The following is a 20,760-nucleotide window of genomic DNA, read 5'->3' as shown; positions in this document are numbered from 1 at the left end:
TGTGCAAAATGGGAAAATGGTTCTATATATTTCAGAGATATCCCTTCTCTGAAAACAACAAATTGTTCTTCTGATGTTCATGGACCATATAGTTACTCTAGACAAAAGGCTGTTTTCTTAAAAGGGAAAAATGACAGTGAAGCAGAGTCACAGTAACACACAAAGGCTTTCAGCCCTCCTGGTACTCAGTGTTGGCAGCTGGGGCTTTTCCAGAGGTAATTACCGTAGTTGGGGAGATCTGGGGAGACGTATTGGAAAGTCTGGTGGCTCCTACGCTTATGGCCACAGGGCTATGTCTGCATTAAACTTGGAAGGACAGGCCCTCATTGCCCCTCAGCCCTGTATGTAGTTAGGCTCTGTAGCCATTTACAGTGTGCTAGGCTTGGTTCTAAGAGCCATCTGTGCTACATCACTGTATCTCTGCACATCTAACATCTTTTTTATCCTTTTTTAAAAATTAGATATATTCTTTATTTCAAATGATTTCCCCTTTCCTGCCCCCCCCGAAAGTCCCATAAGCCATCTTCCCTCCCCTGTTCCCCAATCAACCCCCTCCCACTTCCCTATCCTGGTATTCCCCTACACTGCTGCATCAAGCATTTCCAGGACCAGAGTCCTCTCCTCCCTTTGTTGTCCAACAAGGCCATCCTCTGCTGCCTATGCATCTGGAGCTATGGTTAACACCATGTGTACTCTCTGGTTGATGATTTTGTCCCTGGGAGCTCTGGGAGGACTGGGTGGCTCATATCTTTGTTCCTCCTGTGGCGCTGCAAACTCCTTCAGCTCCTTGGGTTCTTTCTCTAGCTCCCCCACTGGGGCCCCTGTGCTCAGTTCAATGGCTGGCTGAGAGTGTCCCCCTCTGTATTTGTCATGCGCTAGAAGAGCCTCTCAGGTGACAGCTGTATCCCGCTCCAGTCAGCAGGTACTTGTGGGCAACAATGATGATAGTGCCTGGGTTTTGTGAATGGGATGGGTCACTAGGTGGGGCAGTCTCGGGACAGTCTTTCCCTCAGCCTCTGCTCCACATTTTGTCTCCTTATTTCCTTCTGTGGGTATTTTGTTCCCCCTTCTAAGAAGAACCAGAGTATCCACACTTTGTTCTTCTTGGGCATCATTTGATATGTGAATTGTGTCTTGGGCTAATTGTGTCCAAGCTTCTGGGCTAATATCCACTTATCAATGAGTGCATACCATGTGTGTTCTTTTGTGATTGGGTTGCCTCGCTTAGGATGATATTTTCCAATTCCACCCATTTGCCTAAGAATTTCATGAATTCATTGTTTTTAATAGCCGAGTAGTATTCCATTGTATAAATATATCACATTTTCTGTATCCACTCCCCTGTTGAGGGACATCTGGGTTCTTTCCAGCTTTTGGCTATTATAAATAGGGCTGCTATGAACATAGAGGAGCATGTGTCCTTATTGCATGCTCTGGAATCCTCCGGGTATATGCCCAGGAGTGGTATAACGGGGTCTTCCGGTAGTATCATGTGCAGTTTTCTGAGGAACCACCAAACTGATTTCCAGAGTGGTTGTACCAGCTTGCAATCCCACCAGCAGTGGAGGAGTGCTCCTCTTTCTCCACATCCTCACCAGTACCTGCTGTCTCCTGAGTTTTTGGTCTTAGCCATTCTGATAGGTGTGAGGTGAAATCTCAGGGTTGTTTTGATTTGCATTTCCCTGATAAGTAAGGATGCTGAACATTTCCTTAGGTGTTTCTCAGCCATTCGATATTCCTCAGGTGAAAATTTTTTGTTTAACTCTGTACCCATTTTTTAAATAGGGTTATTTGGTTCTCTGGAGTCTAACTTCTTGAGTTCTTTGTATATATTGGATATTAGCCCTCTGTCAGATGTAGGGTTGGTAAATATCTTTTCCCAATTTGTTGATTGCCATTTTGTCCTTTTGACAGTGTCCTTTGCCTTACAGAACCTTTGTAATTTTATGAGGTTCCATTTGTCAATTCTTGATCTTAGAGCATAAACTATTGGTGTTCTGTTCAGGAAATTTTCCCCTGTGCCCATGTGCTCAAGGGAAGTCTTCTCCAGTTTCTTTTCTATTAGTTTCAGTGTGTCTGGTTTTATGTGGAGGTCCTTGATCCACTTGGACTTGAGCTTAGTACAAGGAGATAAGAATAGATTGATTTGCATTCTTCTGCATACTAGCCGCCAGTTGAACCAGCACTATTTGTTGAAAAGTCTATCTTTTTTCCACTGGATGGTTTTTAGCTCCTTAGTCAAAGATCAAGTGACCATAGGTGTGTGGTCTTTTCTGGATCTTCAATTCTATTCCATTGATCTACCTGTCTATATCATGCAGTTTTTAACACTATTGTTCTGTAGTACTGCTTGAGGTCTGGGAAACTGATTTCCCCAGATGTTCTCTTACTGTTCAGAATAGTTTTAGTTATCCTAGGTTTTTTGTTATTCCAGATGAATTTGAGAATTGCTCTTTCTAACTCTATGAAGAATTGAGTTGGGATTTTGATGAGGATTGCATTGAATCTGTATATTGCTTTTGACAAGATGGCCATTTTTACTATATTAATCCTGCCAATCCATGAGCATGCGAGATCTTTCCATCTTCTGAGGTCTTCTTAGATTTCTTTCTTCGGAGACTTGAAGTTCTTGTCATACAGATCTTTCACTTGTTTGGTTAGAGTCACACCAAGATACTTTATATTTTCTGTGACTATTGTGAAGGGTGTCGTTTCCCTAATTTCTTTCTTGGTCTGTTTATCCTTTGAGTATAGGAAGGCAACTGATTTATTTGAGTTAATTTTATATCCAGCCACTTTGCTGAAGTTGTTTATCAGCTGTAGGAGTTCTTTTGTGGAGTTTTTTGGGTCACTTAAGTATACTATCATATCATCTGCAAATAGTGATAATTTGATTTCTTCCTTTCCAATTTGTATCCTTTTGACATTCTTTTGTTGTCTAATTTCTCTAGCTAGAATTTCAAGGACTATATTGAATAATATATATGGAGAGAGAGGGCAGCCTTGTCTAGTCCCTGATTTTAGTGGGATTGCTTCAAGTGTCTCTCCATTTAGTTTGATGTTGGCTACTAGTTTGCTGTATATTGCTTTTACTATGTTTAGGTATGGGCCTTGAATTCCTGTTCTTTCCAAGACTTTTAACATGAAAGGATGCTGAATTTTGTCAAATCCTTTTTTAGCATCTAATGAAATGATCATGTTTTTTTTTCTTTGAGTTTGTTTATGTAGTGGATTACATTGATGGATTTCCACATATTATACCATCCCTACATCCCTGGGATGAAGCTTACTTGATCATGGTGAATGATTGTTTTGATGTGTTCTTGGATTCAGTTGGCAAGAATTTTATTGAGTATTTTTGCATCAATATTCATAAGGAAAATTGGTCTGAAGTTCTCTTTCTTTGTTGGATCTTTGTGTGGTTTTGATATCAGTGTAATTGTGGCTTTATAGAATGAGTTGGGTAGTGTTCCTTCTGTTTCTATTTTGTGGAATAGTTTAAAGAGTATTGGTGTTAGGTCTTCTTTGAAGGTCTGATAGAATTCTGCATTAAAACCATCTGGTCCTGTGCTTTTTGGGGTTGGGAGACTTTCGATGACCACTTCTATTTCTTTAGGGGTTATGGGACTGTTTAGATGGTCTATCTGATCCTGATTTAACTTTTGCATTTGGTATCTGTCTAAGAAATTGGCTATTTTATCCAGATTTTCCAGTTGTGTTGTTGCTTTTGTAGTAGGATCTCATGATTTTTTGAATTTCCTCAATTTCTGTTGTTATATCTCCCTTTTCATTTCTGATTTTGTTAATTTGGATACTATCTCCATGCCCTCTGGTTAGTCTAGCTAAGGGTTTATCTATCTTGTTGATTTTCTCAAAGAACCAGCTCCTGGTTTTGTTGCTTCTTTGTATAGTTCTTTCTCTTTCTAGTTGGTTGATTTCAGCCCTGAGTTTGATGATTTCCTGCTGTCTACTCCTCTTGGGTATATTTGCTTCTTTTTGTTTAAGAGCTTTCAGGTGTGCTGTTAAGCTGCTAGTGTATGCTCTCTCCAGCTTCTTTTTGGAGGCACTCAGAGCTATGAGTTTTCCTTTTAGCACTAAAAAGGTTATCATTGTGTCCCATAAATTTGGGTATGTTGTGCCTTCATTTTCATTAAATTCTAAAATGTCTTTGATTTCTTTCCTTATTTCTTCCTTGACCAAGGTAGAGAATTGTTCAGTTTCCATGTGTATGTGGGCTTTCTGTTGTTTTTGTTGCTGTTGAAGACTACCACCCTTACTCCACAGTGATCGGATAGGAGGCATGGGATTAATTCTATCTTCTTATATCTGTTGAGGTCTGTTTCGTGACCAATTATATGGTCAATTTTGGAGAAGGTACCATGAGGTGCTGAGAAGAAGGTATATTCTTTTCCTTTAGGATGAAATGTTCTATAGATATCTATTAAATCCATTTGGTCCAAAACTTCTGGTAGTTTCACTGTGTCTTTGTTTAGTTTGTGTTTCCCTGATCTGAGTTAGTTTGTGTTTCCCTGTCCACTGAGGAGAGTGGAATGTTGAAGTCACCAAAAATTATTGTGTGAGGTCAAATGTGTGCTTTAAGCTTTAGTAAAGTTTCTTTTATGAATGAGGGTACCCTTGTATTTGGAGCATAGATGTTCAAAATTGAGAGTTCTTCTTGGTAGATTTTTCCTTTGATGAATATAAAGTGTCCTTCCATGTCTTTTTTTGATGACTTCTAGTTGAAAGTCTATTTTATTGGATGTTAGAATGGCTACTCCAGCTTGTTTGCTGGGACCATTTGCTTAGAAAATTGTTTTCCAGCCTTTTACTCTGAGGTAGTGTTTGTCTTTGACACTGAGATGTGTTTCCTGTACGCAGCAAAATGTTGGGACCTGTTTATGTATCTGGTTTGTTAGCCTATGTCTTTTTAGCGGGGAATTGAGTCCATTGATGTTAAGAGATATTAAGGAATAGTGATTGTTGCTTCCTGTTATTTTTGATGTAATTTTTTGTTTGTGTGGTTATCTTCTTTTGGGTTTGTTGAAAGAAAATTAATTTCTTGCTTTTACTGTGTAGTTTCCATCCTCTTGTTGGTGTTTTCCATTCTTTATCCTTTGAAGGGCTGGATTTGTGGAAAAATATTGTGTAAATTTGTTTTTGTCATGGAATACCTTGTTTTTACCATCTATGATAATTGAGAGATTTCCTGGGTATATCAGCCTGGGTTGACATTTGTGTTCCCTTAGGGTCTGTATGACATCTGCCCAGGCTCTTCTGGCTTTCATAGTCTCTGATGAGAAGTCTGTTGTAATTCTTATAGGTCTACTTTTATATGTTACTTGACCTTTTTCCCTTCCTGCTTTTAATATTCTTTCTTTGTTTAGTACCTTTGGCGTTTTAATTATTATGTGACAGGAGGAATTTCTTTTCTGGTCAAATCTATTTGGAGTTCTGTAGGCATCTTGTATGTTCATGGGCATCTCTTTCTTTAGGTTAGGGAAATTTTCTTCTATAAAATTGTTGAAGACATTTACTGCCCCTTTAAGTTGGAAATCTTCACTCTGTATATACCTATAATCCTTAGGTTTGGTCTTCTCATTTTGTCCTGGATTTCCTGGATGTTTTGGGTCAGGAGCTTTTTGCATTTTGTATTTTCTTTGACTGTATGTCAATGCTTTCTATGGTATCTTCTGCATCTGAGATTCTCTGTTCTATCTCTTGTATTCTGTTGTTGATGCTTACATCCGTGACTCCCAACTTCTTTCCTAGGTTTTCTATGTCTAGATTTGTTTCCCTTTATGATTTCTTTATTGTTTCTATCTCCAGTTTTAGATCCTGGATGGTTTTGTTCAATTCCTTTGCCTGTTTTGTTGTGTTTTCCTGTAGTTCTTTAAGGGTTTCCCCCTGTTTACTTGTGTTCTTCTGTATTTCTTTAAGGGAGTTACTTATGTCCTTCTTGAAGCTCTCCATCAGCATCATGAGCTGTGATTTTAATCCAATTCTTGCTTTTCTGGTGGGTTGGGGTATCCAGGACTTGCTGTTGTGAGTGAATTGGGTTCGGATAGTGCCATGTTGCCTTGATTCCTATTAGTAACATTCCTATGTTTGCCTTTTGCCATCTGGTCATCTCTGGTGTTAGTTGGTCCTGCTGTCTCTGGCTGGTACTTGACCCTCCTGTTTGCCAGCAAGCCTGTCTCAGCACCCCTGTGTGACTGGCTCCCCCCTGGCAGAGTGCTGTGGCATTGCCCAGATCCTGAGTGCAGGTGGGGCCCTGGAGTCCCAGGTGATCTTACACTGCTTTCCTGGCTGTAACAGTCTGCTCAGTCACAGGAGTGAAGATGGTGGCCTCACCTCTAACTGCGGGACTCCCTGCAGAGCTGATGTCCCCTGGCAGGATAGGTGCACAGACAGTTATGGAGCCGCCTAACTCCTGGGTGCAGGTTGGGCCCTGGTGGACTGTGTCCCAAGTGATTTTGCACTCAGATGTTATCTGTGTTTCCAGCTGTACCTGTGCTCAGTCACAGGAGCAAAGATGCGGTCTCATCTCTAAACGTGGGACTCCCTCTAAATGCGGGACTCCCTGCAGGGCAGATGTCCCCTGGCAGGATAGGTGCACAGGTGGCTGTGGCACTGCCCAGCTCCTGGGTGAAGGTGGGGCCCTGGCAGACCGAATCCCAAATGATTTTACACCCAGGTGTTCCCTGAGTTTCTGGCTGTAACAGCCTGCTCAGTCTAAGGAGTGAAGATCACATCTAAAATCTAATGCACATCGTCTTTTTATCTTACAGAGGAGGGAGTCAAAGCTCAGAAAGCTTACTAAATTTTTCAGGATCCCATAGTTGAATATAAAGACAATGAAAACGCTGGGTAGTCTAGCTGGAGGCCTTTTCCCTTAACCACACCTCTCCACTGTCCAAGAACTCATTATCCTGTTACAGAGTCTCAGTAAAGCAGCAAAAACACCAGGCAGTAAATAAATGTAGCATTTCTCTTAGAGCTTTCTAAAAGTTTTATTATCAGTAGAACTCCACACAAGTGACATTTCCTCAGCACAGGACCAAGCTGCTGTGTAGGCTACATGACAGCTCAAAGTTTTCCATGAAGTGACCTGTGTTCTCCATTTTGCAGGTGGATCCTCTGAGGCCATCACTGAGGTGTAGTTTTTGCACAGGGTTCCATCAGGGTCTTCTGCCAAAGGGAAGATGAGTCATAGCACAAACGACAGCTTAGCCACCCACGTTGGGCATGGTGGGGCACATATGGCACTGCAGAGAAGTCTTGTTCTGGACAGGGCCTTTATACTCTTGCTACCATCAATGAGTGGGAGTCGGCCGTCCCCAGAGAGTATCGTCCCTGCCTAGGTAGACGTTTGGCAGCTTCAGTCTTCTGAAAGCATCCTCCACCCCCGAGGCAGCGTGTTCTTTCTTGAGCAGAGCCTCTCTGTGACACATCCCTGTCTCCCTTCGGCATATTCAATTTCATCATGAGTGATATCTACTTAGTGTCAAGTGGTTGTTTTTTTTTTTTTAACTGCCTCTTGGTCACTAGAATTCTAGATGAATAAGCATTTATAATATCACATTAGACATCACTCCGAAGTATCTAGAACACTCTTAACTCTAGCACAAAACAGAGGCAAAGATAATTTTGGAGATAAATGAGCAGCTTTTTGTTTTGATATGGTAGCTTTCAGGCAGGGTCAATTGGTCTTTCACCCCCAGAAGCTAGAGCCACGGTGTGATGGTGAAACCTTCATGTGTTGCTTACCATTTGTCTCCAACAAAATCTTCTTGCCCATGTTTTCCATGATGAAATGAAAACTCTTCAGCATGGGCCTTCAACTGTGCTCAGCTGCCTGTGTTTTGTCCTCCCAAATTGACACAAAAGTCATCCCTTGGGATTTTTTTCCCTTTAACATCAACTAACTACCATGTCCTGTTGTTGCCTGGAGCTGGCTCTAACTGCTGACTGGAACAGTACTGGGTGTGTCAACCCTCTTTGCATTCTCTTCCTCTCAGGTTGGAAAGCTTATTCAAGAAGCAGCTGGAAGAAGTAATTTGAAGAGAGTAACTCTGGAACTTGGAGGGAAAAGCCCTAATATCATTTTTGCAGATGCTGACTGTAAGTGGCCCACAGATCTCTCACATGTTCCATAATGCTAGTCTTCATCTACCTTTTCTGTATGTCCACTCTAGACAGAATATCCAGAGTAGAATCTTTGACATAAAGGGCATCACAGTACTTTAAGAAGAAAATCATTTAATATAGGAGGAAGAACACCTAGCCAACCACTGAACATTTTAGGGCCATTTTGATTCTCTGATGTTATAGAATGGAGTAGAAAAGATCAAAGTTTGGTCATTAATATGTATTGGAAAGAGCAACATTCTAAGACTCTGGCACCTCGAATAGTCCCTGTCTTGATTCAGGAAATCTGAAACTTCTCAATTGGGCCTACTATCTGGTCAGTCATCAAAACTAAGCGCTGTTTCCAGTGCACTGGCTGCATTTCCCAAACCCATTCCAGCTTCCCTGCTTATCCACACTAGCTCCTCTCCCTTGCTCCTGGAATTTTGGGTGGGACAAACCTTATAGAATCACAGATTGGAAACCTAGGAAACACTCCCAGAAGGAGACCTCCTAGTCTGTGCTCTTATCTTGAAAACCTCTCCAGAATGAAATTTCCAAACCCTCCAATCTTTCCTTTTCTGCTTCACATGTTTCAGGCAGCGCTCTTCCTCAGTTCTAAATGGGAAGAAGAAAGTGGACTGGTTGCACCATGTCTCGGCTTGGGGTTTGCTGAGTTCACCTTTAGCTTCCTTGTTAAGATTAGAGATCTTGGGGCTATAGAGATAGCATGCGCTGCTCTTCAGTGACTCTGAGTTCCATTCCTAGTATCTATGTCAGGTGGCTCACAACTGTCTGTAGCTCAGACTTCAGTGTACCTGCATACAGACAGAAACACCTACACATAATTTAAAAATAATAAAAAATAAATCCCAAAAGAGTCAGAGATCTTGCATCTCTTCTTCTTCTTGAGGAGTAACCAGTCTACTCTCACACTAGCAACCAGCGTACAGATTGATCAATATTGCCCAGAACTATAAGACATCAAAAGGAGGGCAAAAGAATTATCACACTGCTATTGAATAATTTCATATGTAGAGAGATGTAGTTTCTGCAAAGAATCACTGCTGTTGTAGTTTAATCACCAAAATTATAAGTAAACATACATAATCCAGTTGACCACGAGTCCTAAGTGGGCAGCCCACTGGCCAAATGTATAGAATATATGTTTACTTTTCCAATCATTATCCTAATCTTAAAGGGCTACATTAAAACTCTGATTTCTGATTTTCCTTAAAACTGGAAAGGTTTGGTAAGCTCTGACATCCATGCATGCCGAGAGTCAACCCTGGTGGCTCTCTCAATCTCTATTGCATTTCCAGATCACATGGAAGATTCGGTTATCATCCTGGGTCTTTCGTATAGTGAAATTTACATTTTCTGTTATAAGTGATGAGGGCTAGTCCTGTTTGCAGAAACGAGAAAGAGGCTCAATGACATGAGGTTGTTCAAGTTCACATAGCAAGTATTGTCTGGCTTGAACACAGCTAAATTGTGTGCTCAGTCCAAGGCTGCTCACTGGCATAGGCTATGATGAGTAGGTCATTACCTCTGGGCCTTTGGAGTGGAGAGGAAGGTGGCTCCCCAGGCTGGCAGGCCACAGGCAAGGCTGTGTTGAGGACATGAATGCTTCCTCTTGTAGTGGACTACGCTGTGGAGCAGGCTCACCAGGGTGTATTCTTCAACCAAGGCCAGTGCTGCACTGCAGGATCTCGCATCTTTGTGGAAGAATCCATCTATGAGGAATTTGTGAAAAGAAGTGTGGAAAGGGCCAAGAGGCGCATTGTGGGGAGCCCCTTTGATCCCACTACTGAGCAGGGCCCTCAGGTAAGAAACCAAAAGGATTATCCTTGTATAATTTAATGTGGGCTGGCTAGCACACTGTGTGCTAATAGGACCCAGTGGCAAAACCTCTTCCACTTTCAACTGCCTCCTCCTTATCTTCATATTTGAAAATGCAGGCACTGAGGAATTGCTTCTCTTTATATTATTAAATATAATCTCCAAAGAACTATGGAATCAGAATTACATAAGATGTATTTTAAACTTGGGGGGGTGATTAAGCAGGAAGATCTCTGGGCATAGCAGGGTGGATCTTAATAATGTAGCCCCACCCCCGGCCTCCTAGCCACTTGTCAGATGCTCTGGTCAGGAAGGTGAACATCTTCTCAGACTTTTCCTCCCTACCAACTGCCCACAGTTCCCTCTGCTACCTTTCAGTAGTCTGTAACACACAGGAATGGAAAGTTGGCTGACTCTCTTATTCTGACTGTGTTGTACCCATAATGGAATGGAGACACCACAAATGTACCTCCTGAGCACTCTGGGCTGTCTATAACCAGGATACGTTCCCAAACCTGTGGTTTTAGTCTAGTCAGGGTCAGAATTTGCAGGGGTTTGTCTGAACCAGCTCTTATCTGGGTCACTAAGCATTCTAGCAAGGGAAACCATTTCTAAGTTTAGGGACCTCTGGTGAGAAGATTGATATTCTAGCTAAGGAAACCTGGGTGAATAAAGTTTTTTACATCATTCACCATAATGACTGAATGACAACTTCAGTGTTAGCTTCTGTTTTCAATCAGGAATCTTGCCCTTAGGAAGTTTAATTCACTTCTCCAAAGGCAAAGCAGGAATTCCTCTAAAGATAAACCCAGTAGTAACTTAAGGTAGTACCACTGAGAGAGGCTGTGTGCAATTCATTGCTTTTGTCTTTTTAGTGTTAATTTATGGCTTGATTAATTGTCATCTGGAGAGAAGTATCCTTTATAAGAATATATAAAGAAGTATAAGTATTTCTTATAGACACTGAATAATCATTGAGCCAGGCCTCTATCATTCTGATAAGTTTTAAAAGTTTTGACCTGGTATTTCAGGTGAGGCGGTCATCAGAGTTCTTTGGATTCCTCCTCTGTAAAGTGCACTCAGATAAAATTTCTAGCTTTTCATTGTTCAAATTTTAGTAGGTAGTATCAATTTCATATGGTTTGACTGGAAACCATGACATTTGGGGAAGAAAATCACACAAAGGGGTTCATGAGAATGTGTGTATTTCCCTTGTAGATTGATAAGAAACAATACAACAAAATCCTGGAGCTCATCCAGAGCGGTGTGGCCGAGGGCGCCAAGCTGGAGTGTGGAGGCAAAGGGCTGGGAAGGAAGGGCTTCTTCATTGAGCCCACCGTGTTCTCCAACGTCACTGATGACATGCGGATTGCCAAGGAGGAGGTATCACAGGCTTTCTTTTTTTTTTTATTGTTATTTTTTTTTATTCGATATAATTTATTTACATTTCAAATGATTTCCCCTTTTCTAGTCCCCCCCACTCCCCGAAAGTCCCGTAAGCCCCCTTCTCTTCCCCTGTCCTCCCTCCCACCCCTTCCCAGTTCCCCGTTCTGGTTTTGCCAAATACTGTTTCACTGAGTCTTTCCAGAACCAGGGACCACTCCTGCTTTCTTCTTGTATCTCATTTGATGTGTGGATTATGTTTTGGGTATTCCAGTTTTCTAGGTTAATAACCACTTATTAGTGAGTGCATACCATGATTTACCTTTTGAGTCTGGGTTACCTCACTTAGTATGATGTTCTCTAGCTCCATCCATTTGCCTAAGAATTTCATGAATTCATTGTTTCTAATGGCTGAATAGATCACAGGCTTTCTTAGGAAAGCCACACCTTCCCTGGGGTTTTCAGAGCATTCGGACAGTAATCACATTTTAATACTTTTCATCTTTACATGCACTATTTGTTGTAGATCTTTGGTCCTGTTCAGGAAATTTTGAGGTTTAAGACTATGGATGAAGTTATAGAAAGAGCCAATAACTCAGACTTTGGACTGGTAGCAGCTGTCTTTACTAATGACATCAACAAGGCTCTCATGGTGTCCTCTGCAATGCAAGCTGGGACAGTTTGGTAAGACTTGTTTCTATTGGTGATGTAAAGATGCCCGTGTTAGTTCTCCCTTCAATACAGTCACTAAATGCTCACTGTATTTCAAAGAGAGGGGCGGCAGTTAGTCCAGTGAACGTGGTCAGACTCTTTCTTGCAGGACCTTTCTTGACTGTGTTACCTCATGGCAGATGGCGGTGGAAGAAGGGGTCAGTCAGCCAGAGAGATGTCTGAGAGCAAGGATCAGGGGTGGGGCTTGCTCTCGGAGCAGCTTTCCCTTGTAAGAATCTCTTGTTTCTCGGGGAGCTTCCCCAGGGACTAAGGAACCCCACCAGGTTCCACCTTTAACAATTCCACCTTTCTGCAGCACCACTACCCTGGGGACAAAGCTGTCAACACATTAGCCCTTGAGGGACAGCCAACATGAAAACCGTGGCAGTGGTTACAATTCTCAGGGGCCAGGGTAACAGATAAGGGTCCTCTGCGAAGATGGGGAAAACAGGTGGCAGCCAGACCTCAATCTGAGAAAGCGCTCATTAACAAGGCCAGAAAAAACAAATATGAATGTTTCACTGTGGAAAAAAAAAAAGGTTCTCAAAGATGTACAGCACTCGGGTTATTTCTGTGAGGTGAGATTCACGTTAACAGTGCTATTTTCTTCTTTTAGGATCAATTGTTACAATGCCTTAAATGCTCAGAGCCCTTTCGGGGGGTTCAAGATGTCTGGAAATGGGAGAGAAATGTAAGTGTCCGAGATTCTGGTGTCTACATCGATGGGTTGTATCAGCACAGAGGGTGCCGACAAAGCAGTTTATGTCATCTCCATAGCCCCATTCACCAGCTTTGTGTATGCTGTTGAGACACAATCTCATTCTGCAGCTTAGAAATACCTGGAACTTAGTAGTATCAGCTGACTTCAAACTTACAGTAATCCTCCTGCCTCTGCCTCCTGAGTGCTGAGCTTACAGGTGTGAGCTACCATGCCGAGCTTAATGTAACATTTGACTGAACATAAACTCCTATAAGCTGAGTATCACTTGGTACTGAGGTGAGCAAGATGCACCTCCCTCATACTCGAGGACAGAGAAGACAGGTCTATTGTCAGCTTTATCCTAAAGTACAGAGGAAAAGCTCCACGTTGTCTGGTGAGGGCAGGAAAACCCCACCCAGGAGCACTCGCTACTGCTGTTTCCAGGGCTGGCACTCAGCAGCTGCCATGCCTGGGCCCAGACCCTGCCACAGCGACATTTCACTGTGTCGTTACAGCTTTGGAAACCTTCGGTTGGTAAAACCTTTATATAAGCCTGGATGGCGTATTTACATCCATGCTTCAGAACATGGTCGCTAGAGCTCTGAGCTCTAAAGCTTGCCAGGCTCCCATGACTCCAAGGGGCTAACGCCTGGCTGCCACTCCTTTTGTGCCCATCCAGGTCATTTGATTGTACCACCTACTCACCCCTTAGCTCCTCTAAGGTTGGGACTGTGGGATTAGGACATGGCTCTGGGGGGAGGGAAGGAGAGAGTTGCTGAAGATATAAATTGAACACATCTCAAGGTCTTCCAGGGAAACTGCTTGGGAACTGAGGAGATAGCAGAGTTTTGAAGGCTAAGGTGCCTAGCATCTAGTTGTCTTGGCAGAGCCCAGTGGAGAAGATGAATAGAAGAGTTTTGTATTAACAGTAGCGGGTGTTACTTTAGTCAGTTGGGCTGCTACAACACAACCTTCTTCTGGCAGTGTAAACATCAGGAACTCAGTGCTCATGGTTCTGGGAACTGAGTCCAAGGTCAAGGTGCTGGTAGATTTGGTGTCTGGGAAGGACTCACTTCTCACAGATGGCACTCACCATGTCCTCATGAAGCTCAGAGGAAGTGTGCTGGAGCCTGTCCTGACAGGGCTCCGATCCCATTTGTTAGGGTGGAGCCCTCATGGCTTAATCAGTTCCCAATGGCTTGGCCCACTTGTTAATACTATCATAGCATGCAATAGGTTCCAACATACACATTTCGGGGTAACACAAATAACTGGACCTCAGCAGCTGCCTTGAGCTAAGTAGCTGCTGTTTATCTGGCTTTGTGCTAACTTCTTTCCTCACATTATCCTGTTTGATTTTTGCAGATATATAGATATACTTCCCTTACCATGAAGATGACCCAGATAAAGAGCTCAGGAGTAGAGTCCAAACTTACCCCATCTCACAGCTAGGACATGGCAGGTCTGACTTTCAAGTCTAAGCCTCGGTGGTTTCAGACTGATGCTGTCGTATGACAACCAGCCATGAAAGCTTAGGGGCAAGAACAGAGATTCTTCTGAACAGGCTTCAAAACTAACACAGTTTTCCTGAGATGCTGATGACCTGTAAAAACAGGGCCATAGCAGAAGTAAACTAGACAAGAGACTCGGTGCAGACTTCGATATGAATTGATTGGTTTTGAGTGGCATTCACTGAATGGGTAGTGGGCCTGGGGCTCCCTCATCTCACACCCTCATTTAAAAGTCTGGCTGGCTGGCTGTTTGAAAGAAGTGGCTTTGTTTTCCAAATCCTGTTGCTCACAAGAAGGGACACTATCCAAACACCTTTCTTCTACCAGTACTGAATGGCTTTCTAAAAGCAAAGGGCTGGTTCAGTCTCCTAATTAGTGGAGAACATTCACAGAAAAGCACTGGGCTTGCTCTGTGGGGACTGCAGCACAGTAGGGCTCTTAGACTGCTGTTGGATAAATGAAATGTACAACATAGCAGGGATCAGAGGGGCCCCAGGAAAGACACTGAAGTGAAGGAGAAGCTCAGCAATGAGGGAGGTTGTTGTGAAAGTCTGAGCAGTGTTCACCATGGTCTTGTACAGGGCTTTGGGGAGATGCTGAGCAGATGGAGAATAGTCTTTTAAGCTTGGGGTGCAAAGCAAGGCAGTAGACGGGGAGCAAGAGCAGAAGCACTCTGGTAAAAGTAGGGGTGCAGTCTGTGGGATGTGCAGAGACCCCCATTAAATGTAAAGGTAGGGGTGCAGGACTCCATTAAACATGAAGAAGGGGACCCACAGGCTTCACATACTGCAGCTGCCATCTTCTAGCCTCTCAGCATTGAACTGTCTGGGTGGGACAGCTCTGAGGCTGTGAGTAGTTTGTAAAGTCATGTTGCCTAGATGCAAACCTTGGCACTTCTGCTTCCTACCTCTGTAACTTTCAATCTTCCTAAGTCTTGATGTCCTTCTCTACATATGACATATAGAAATAGTTAGAGTAGCCGGGCAGTGGTGGCGTACGCCTGTAATCCCAGCAGTCTGGGAAGCAGAGGCAGGGGGATTTCTGAGTTCGAGGCCAGCCTGGTCTACAGAGTGAGTTCCAGGACAGCTGGGGTTATACAGAGAAACCCTGTCTTAAAAAAAAAAAAAAAAAAATCCAAAAAGAAAGAAAGAAACAAACAAACAAACAAACAAAGAAACAAAGAAACAAAGAAAGAAAGAGAGTACCTGCCTAGGAGAGTTGCTTGCTTTGTGGCCATGTTAGGGCTGAGTAGATGAACTTGTAGTGGCGGAGCCTGGAAAGCCTTCAGAGAAAGAAGCTGCCAGTGGTGATCAGAGAGGAGGCTGCTGGGAGGGCGGCTCTCCTTAAGTTCCTTAAGGGAGATACTTCTACTTCTGAAGTGCAGCAGTGTCCCCCTCCCAGCCGTGACACCTGGCCTTGCTCTCCACACTTGTCCTCCAGCCAGAACTGTGACCCACCTGGAACCTGTTCTCACAGGTGTAAGTCATTGCAGTGTAAATAACCTAGTTCTCAGTCTCCACATGCTCCACAAACATGCTTTCTCTGTTTTAATAAATACTGGAGATACTTTAAATAAAAGAACCTGCTCTGCCTTCCACCTAGTGTGATAGGCTCCAGAAAACCCGCCTAACCTTCCCTGTGGAAAGGCTTTGCCTGGCATCCCAGAGTCTCCATGTCCACGCCCACGTGGTGCAGAGAAGGAACTCCCAGGAGCAAGCTCTAAGGAAGACTGGCAAGCTAGCCTTGCTTTCTCCCTGGAGCCGCAGGAGGGCTGCCCACTACAGGGTATCTGACATGCCCTCCCCCTGTGCCCAGGACAGAGGCTAGAGGGGCGTTGGTCAGTGCTTCCGGTCCAAAAGCCTCCAAGCAGTCTGTGTATCAGTATCCCTGCCAGGGGTGGGCAAGGACCCTCCAGCTAGCAAGGCTACCCATGGCTTCACGCATACATCATGGTGGAGGCCAGTGGGCACAGGAAATGCAGCCGTAGTGGCATGTTTCTGATTGTGTTGACCCCTCCCCCTGTACTTCTCACAGCTTGGAAACCATAGTTTCCAAGAAAGAACGCTTCAGGATCTGTGCAAGTGCACGCATAAGGAAATAGAAGGCAGTGAGGAATCTCACCGCCACAGGACGCTCAAAATGTCCTGATGAGGAGACACACTCCGAATTGCCTTAGGACAGCAAAAACTCCAGAGAAATCCAGAGTAAGCTGGTGATAGACCCCCAGGGCTTGGATAGAGTTAGTGAGTATATGGCAGAATGAGGCCCAGTTTACTCCTCTTGAATGTCCCATACAGTGACGGTGTGCTTGCTTTGTTGACTGGAGTCTCCTAGGGGGCCCTTGTCAATGTGGGTGTGGTACCCACAGGAGCTACTGGCAATGCTGCTGGAGCTGTGTGTAGGGCTGTGGGACCCCAAAAGGAAAAGGATGGGCCATTGCTCTAGGTGTTACTTGTACAGCCCAGCTGTAGGAGTTGTGTCTTCTGTGGCCCACTGAAGACAACTTTCTCACTCATCTTTCACATATAGACACAATTCTGAGTGCTCCACCTTCCCATAGAGACAGTGGCAACAGGGTAGAACTGACAAAGGAGCTGTGGAGCACAACTCTTCCCCTACCCTCTCACTGCCCCCTCTCCCTCTGTGTCCTCCATGTGCTAGAAGTGTGGCCAGCCCACAACTTTAGGGAGGTCAGAAAGCCAGATGGGTGAGCTCAGCTCCATAGGGACAGAAGAAGTGACACTGTGTAGCAGAAGTGACACTGTGGCAGACCAGACCCTTCTTCTGAGCCACACTCACCTGCAAGGTACTTGGACAACAAGTTACTTGACTCTGCTTGCCCGGAGCCCAGCAGTGATTTCTCAGTAAATGCTTCCCGACAACCCTTGACCTGCCACCAGCTACAATTCCAGAAGGGAGGCAACTAAGGAGACTTGAAGAGTCCCTAATGATCACCTCAATTATTCCTTAAATCGTCCTATCAGCTTTATGAGGCATGGTGATAGTTGTCAGGACTGTATTGAAGGTGGTGCAGGTGGTTTCTGTTTTCACACAGTAGGCCTTTGACTCTCCTGTCCATCCCCATTTAGGACATGTAAGGAGTGAGAAACTGAATTTTGAAAACTGGTAAGGATTCTAAGACTTTCCTCAGAGAGGGAGACCAGCCCTCTAGGCAGACTATCAACACAGACAGGATGGGGACATCAGAAGTCTGCAGGGGCTGGAGCACGTTTCTGCAGAGTGGCACACTTTGTCCTGAGGGAGCAGCACTCCCAGAAGGTGGAGATGTGTCCCAGGCATTTGCAGGCCTAGGGTCTTGCTTTCTGCTGCCAGGGTGCTCAGCTGGGAGCCATCCTGCCTTGACTAAGCCCAGACCTAACCCTCAGGGTACCAAGGAATCTCATCCTTTCTGTAGTGTGCTCTGAAAACAAGGGAGCCTTTAAGGAGGGGCATTTGCCCATGAGAAGGCAGCTCTCTGCTCTGAGGAGGGCTTTGCTGTTTGTCCACTAGGAGCTTGCGCATGGAGCCCCATGACCTCCTGCTCATGCTGGCAGCTTCACCCTCTCGACGATGCCACCACAGCTCAGGCACAATCCCCTGGGACATTAATGCCTGAATCTGTTCATCATTTGTTTCAGGGGTGAGTTTGGCTTACGGGAGTATTCAGAAGTAAAGACGGTGACGGTGAAGATCCCCCAGAAGAACTCCTAAGAGGTCCAGGCTGAAGGTGAAGGCACTGCTGACTCTGCTTTCTCTGTCCAGCCCAGCTCTGAGGAGGACAGGGTTGAGCCCAGCCCTTCTCTAGATATTGACTCAGTGACATGGCAGGCAGTCACAGCACCTTTGACCCAGACCAGCATGGCAGGGTTTAGAGACACTCTGGAAGGAGCCACCTTCATGATACCAAATACTGGGGGCATGGCAGAGGTGGGGAGCGCTTGGCGCAGCCGGTGTTGCTGTACGGAGCATGGATGGAGGAAGGAGCCGCAGTAATGGTGCCTGTGTCACAGCGCTTTCCTAGAGGAAGGGTTGTCTTGGCGTTGTCTTCATTTTCCTCCTTGCAGTTCCTGCCCACTCCTCACTCCTCCCTCTTCCAGGGAGACCTCAGCTGAGCTCATTTAGGGCAGATGTTTGGGCCGGGAACAATTTTCCAAGGTTTTGCAGCCAAATTACCATTCCATGTTATCCATTTCTTCAAAGCAAAACATAAAATGGTTTTAGTTAGAGCCAGGGCAGACTAAAAATGCCAGGAGCTGGTACACTGCAGATGTTCTAAGTGGTAGGGATGTAGTATAGTCCTTTTCTGACTTCCATAAATAACACAGCAAAAAGGAGATGTGAATGAGGAGGTCAGAGGTTATCTTGTGTCATTCGTAGCTTCTGAGCTTGCTGCAGTTTGGGGTGTGTGTGTGTGTATGTGTGTGTGTGTGTGTGTGTGTGTGTGTGTGTGTGTAGATCAGCGGTTCTCAACCTGTGGGTCATGATCCACAATTAATGGGGGAGGGGTCAAATGACCCTTTTATAGGGGTCACCTAAGACCATTGGAAAACATAGATATTTATATTGAGATTCATAAGAGTGCAAAATTACAATTATGAAATAGTAACAAAAAAGCTCTTATGGTTAGGGATCACTGCAACTATACTAAAGCGGAGCTAATGAGGAACTGCATGTATTGAAGGGCTGCAGCATGAGGAAGGTTGAGAGGTGTGGGCGTAGATGGTGATAGAGGTCACGGGTTAGCACAGGTAGTTTACAGCTCTTGAACTCACTGCATGGTTTAGAGAGCCAGAGTCTCTCTCCCTCCCTGAGTCTCCCTTCCTCCCACCCTTACCCCCTCTCCCTCTCCCTCCCTCCCTTCCATTCCCTTCCCTTCCCTCCTCCCTGTCCCCCCCTCGTGTGTGTGTGTGTGTGTGTGTGTGTGTGTGTAAAATTCATGATTATTCTAGAATAAAGAAAGAACCACAGCCTTTGTTTTCATTGATGAGTGAGATATTTTCCAAAGTTCATCTTAGGACCAACTAAAACAGCCCAGGTAGGCTCAGGAAGCTGGTGATGCCAGGGCCCTTATAAAACTGACTGTTTCCAAGGCTGGCTGACAAGTCTTGAGAAGTGAGTTATTGCTGGAGTCAGGACCACAGCCTCTTCTGCATCCTTGTCGCCACTGGACCAGCACCTGCTGTTTCAGTGCTGTGGCTATCCTGGCCTACTGTGCCTGGATCACCTGCCTGAAATCTGCTGTCTGTTAGTGCGTTTGAAAAGTGTGGGCCAGCCTGATGATCTCCTTCTCTGTTGCAGAGGACCAGTGTGCCAAGACTGCCACGCTTCGCCCGGCCCCCTCCGTCACGCCCATGGCCCCCTCATCCATTTACCACTCTTGCCTCACAACAAGGGAGTTTCAGCCTGCCGAGGGGGAGGTGTGAAGCAAGCCTGACTCCCCTTCCTCCCAGCCCCGCCCTCCCTCCACCTTCCGATGAACCCCATTTGTGTGGGCAATGCTGGCTTCCTTGCCTTGTCTCCTGAGCTGCCAGATCGAAGCCAGTCTCTAACCTGGGTGAATACCGTTTATTTAAAAATGCCAAACATAACCTAGGTATAGAATATGGTCATGTATCTCTATTTAATGGTTTTCTGCTAGATTTCTAACCAAACCAGTTTTCAGTTTTCTATTTATAACCTGCCTGTCCACTGTTTTTGAGCAAACTCTCCGTACTGTTACTGACAGATGAAGACACTGCACTCAGCAGACAGAGCCCTGACACTGGCTTTGAGTCCTTCCAGCAGGCGCCCTGTTCTTCCTACTGTGCACCCCTGTGAACGACGATTAACCAGCTAGCTCCCTCCAACCCACAGTATAGAATGTGAAAATGAAGATTTATGACTTTTAATTTACTTCAAAAGAAACCTCGTGCTAGCAATAAAGCATTTATATTGTGTACACCTTGGGACTGTTTGTTTGTGAGTCTGTCCCACTGAGCCTGTTTTTCTTTTCTTTTCCTTTTTTTTGTCTTAGCTGGGAGTTTTGGTGGGAGTGTGTTCTTACGTGACTAAGCAGACGTCTGAGGGGTATTTTATAGAATACATTAAGGTTAAACAAACAAACTTGTGCTCTGACACGACTTAAAACTTGTGTGTTTACAGTTTTCTGTAGCACAAAAATACAGGCATATGTGGAACTTCAGATTTCAGGAAGAACCCTCAAAGGAATGTGTTCCGTGGACCCACAAGCTCTGCGCTCCCCATCAGGGTTCCTGCTGCTGGGCATTTTCCAGGAGCTTCCCTCACTTACCAGCTGGGAAATAAACTCAAGGGCTGTGAGCTGATGGGCTATGCCTGCAGCTGTACAAGGGACTGCACTGTTGGCTAGAGCTTACTGACTCCGCTCTCAGGGTCCAGCCTTTGCTTAGAAAAGGCTTGATTTTTTTTTATGTCATTTACTGTTGTTGTGTGTTTGTGTATGCATACATGTGTGGTGTGGGGGCAGGA

The 20,760-nt window shown here is 44.6% G+C and overlaps 1 protein-coding gene across 2 annotated transcripts in view; it reads left to right on the top strand.

The window, feature by feature from the left end:
• Aldh1a2 (aldehyde dehydrogenase 1 family member A2) overlaps nucleotides 1–20,219 on the top strand; it is an 89,676-nt gene extending 69,457 nt beyond the window's left edge. For both annotated transcript variants that reach the window (XM_052187864.1, XM_052187863.1), the window contains exons 8-14: nucleotides 8,019–8,121; nucleotides 9,770–9,954; nucleotides 11,188–11,352; nucleotides 11,879–12,036; nucleotides 12,680–12,754; nucleotides 17,913–18,001; nucleotides 19,573–20,219. In XM_052187864.1, coding sequence (XP_052043824.1) covers nucleotides 8,019–8,121; nucleotides 9,770–9,954; nucleotides 11,188–11,352; nucleotides 11,879–12,036; nucleotides 12,680–12,754; nucleotides 17,913–17,985 — 759 coding nt within the window. In that variant the 3' untranslated portion in view covers nucleotides 17,986–18,001; nucleotides 19,573–20,219. The remainder of the gene's footprint in view (nucleotides 1–8,018; nucleotides 8,122–9,769; nucleotides 9,955–11,187; nucleotides 11,353–11,878; nucleotides 12,037–12,679; nucleotides 12,755–17,912; nucleotides 18,002–19,572) is intronic.
• The last annotated feature ends 541 nt before the right edge of the window (nucleotides 20,220–20,760 follow it).

Source organism: Apodemus sylvaticus, chromosome 7 (genome assembly GCF_947179515.1).
Source record: "Apodemus sylvaticus chromosome 7, mApoSyl1.1, whole genome shotgun sequence".
NCBI lineage: Eukaryota > Metazoa > Chordata > Mammalia > Rodentia > Muridae > Apodemus > Apodemus sylvaticus.
The sequence above is the reverse complement of the archived record's forward strand: the minus strand, read 5'-3'. Positions and strand labels throughout refer to the sequence as shown.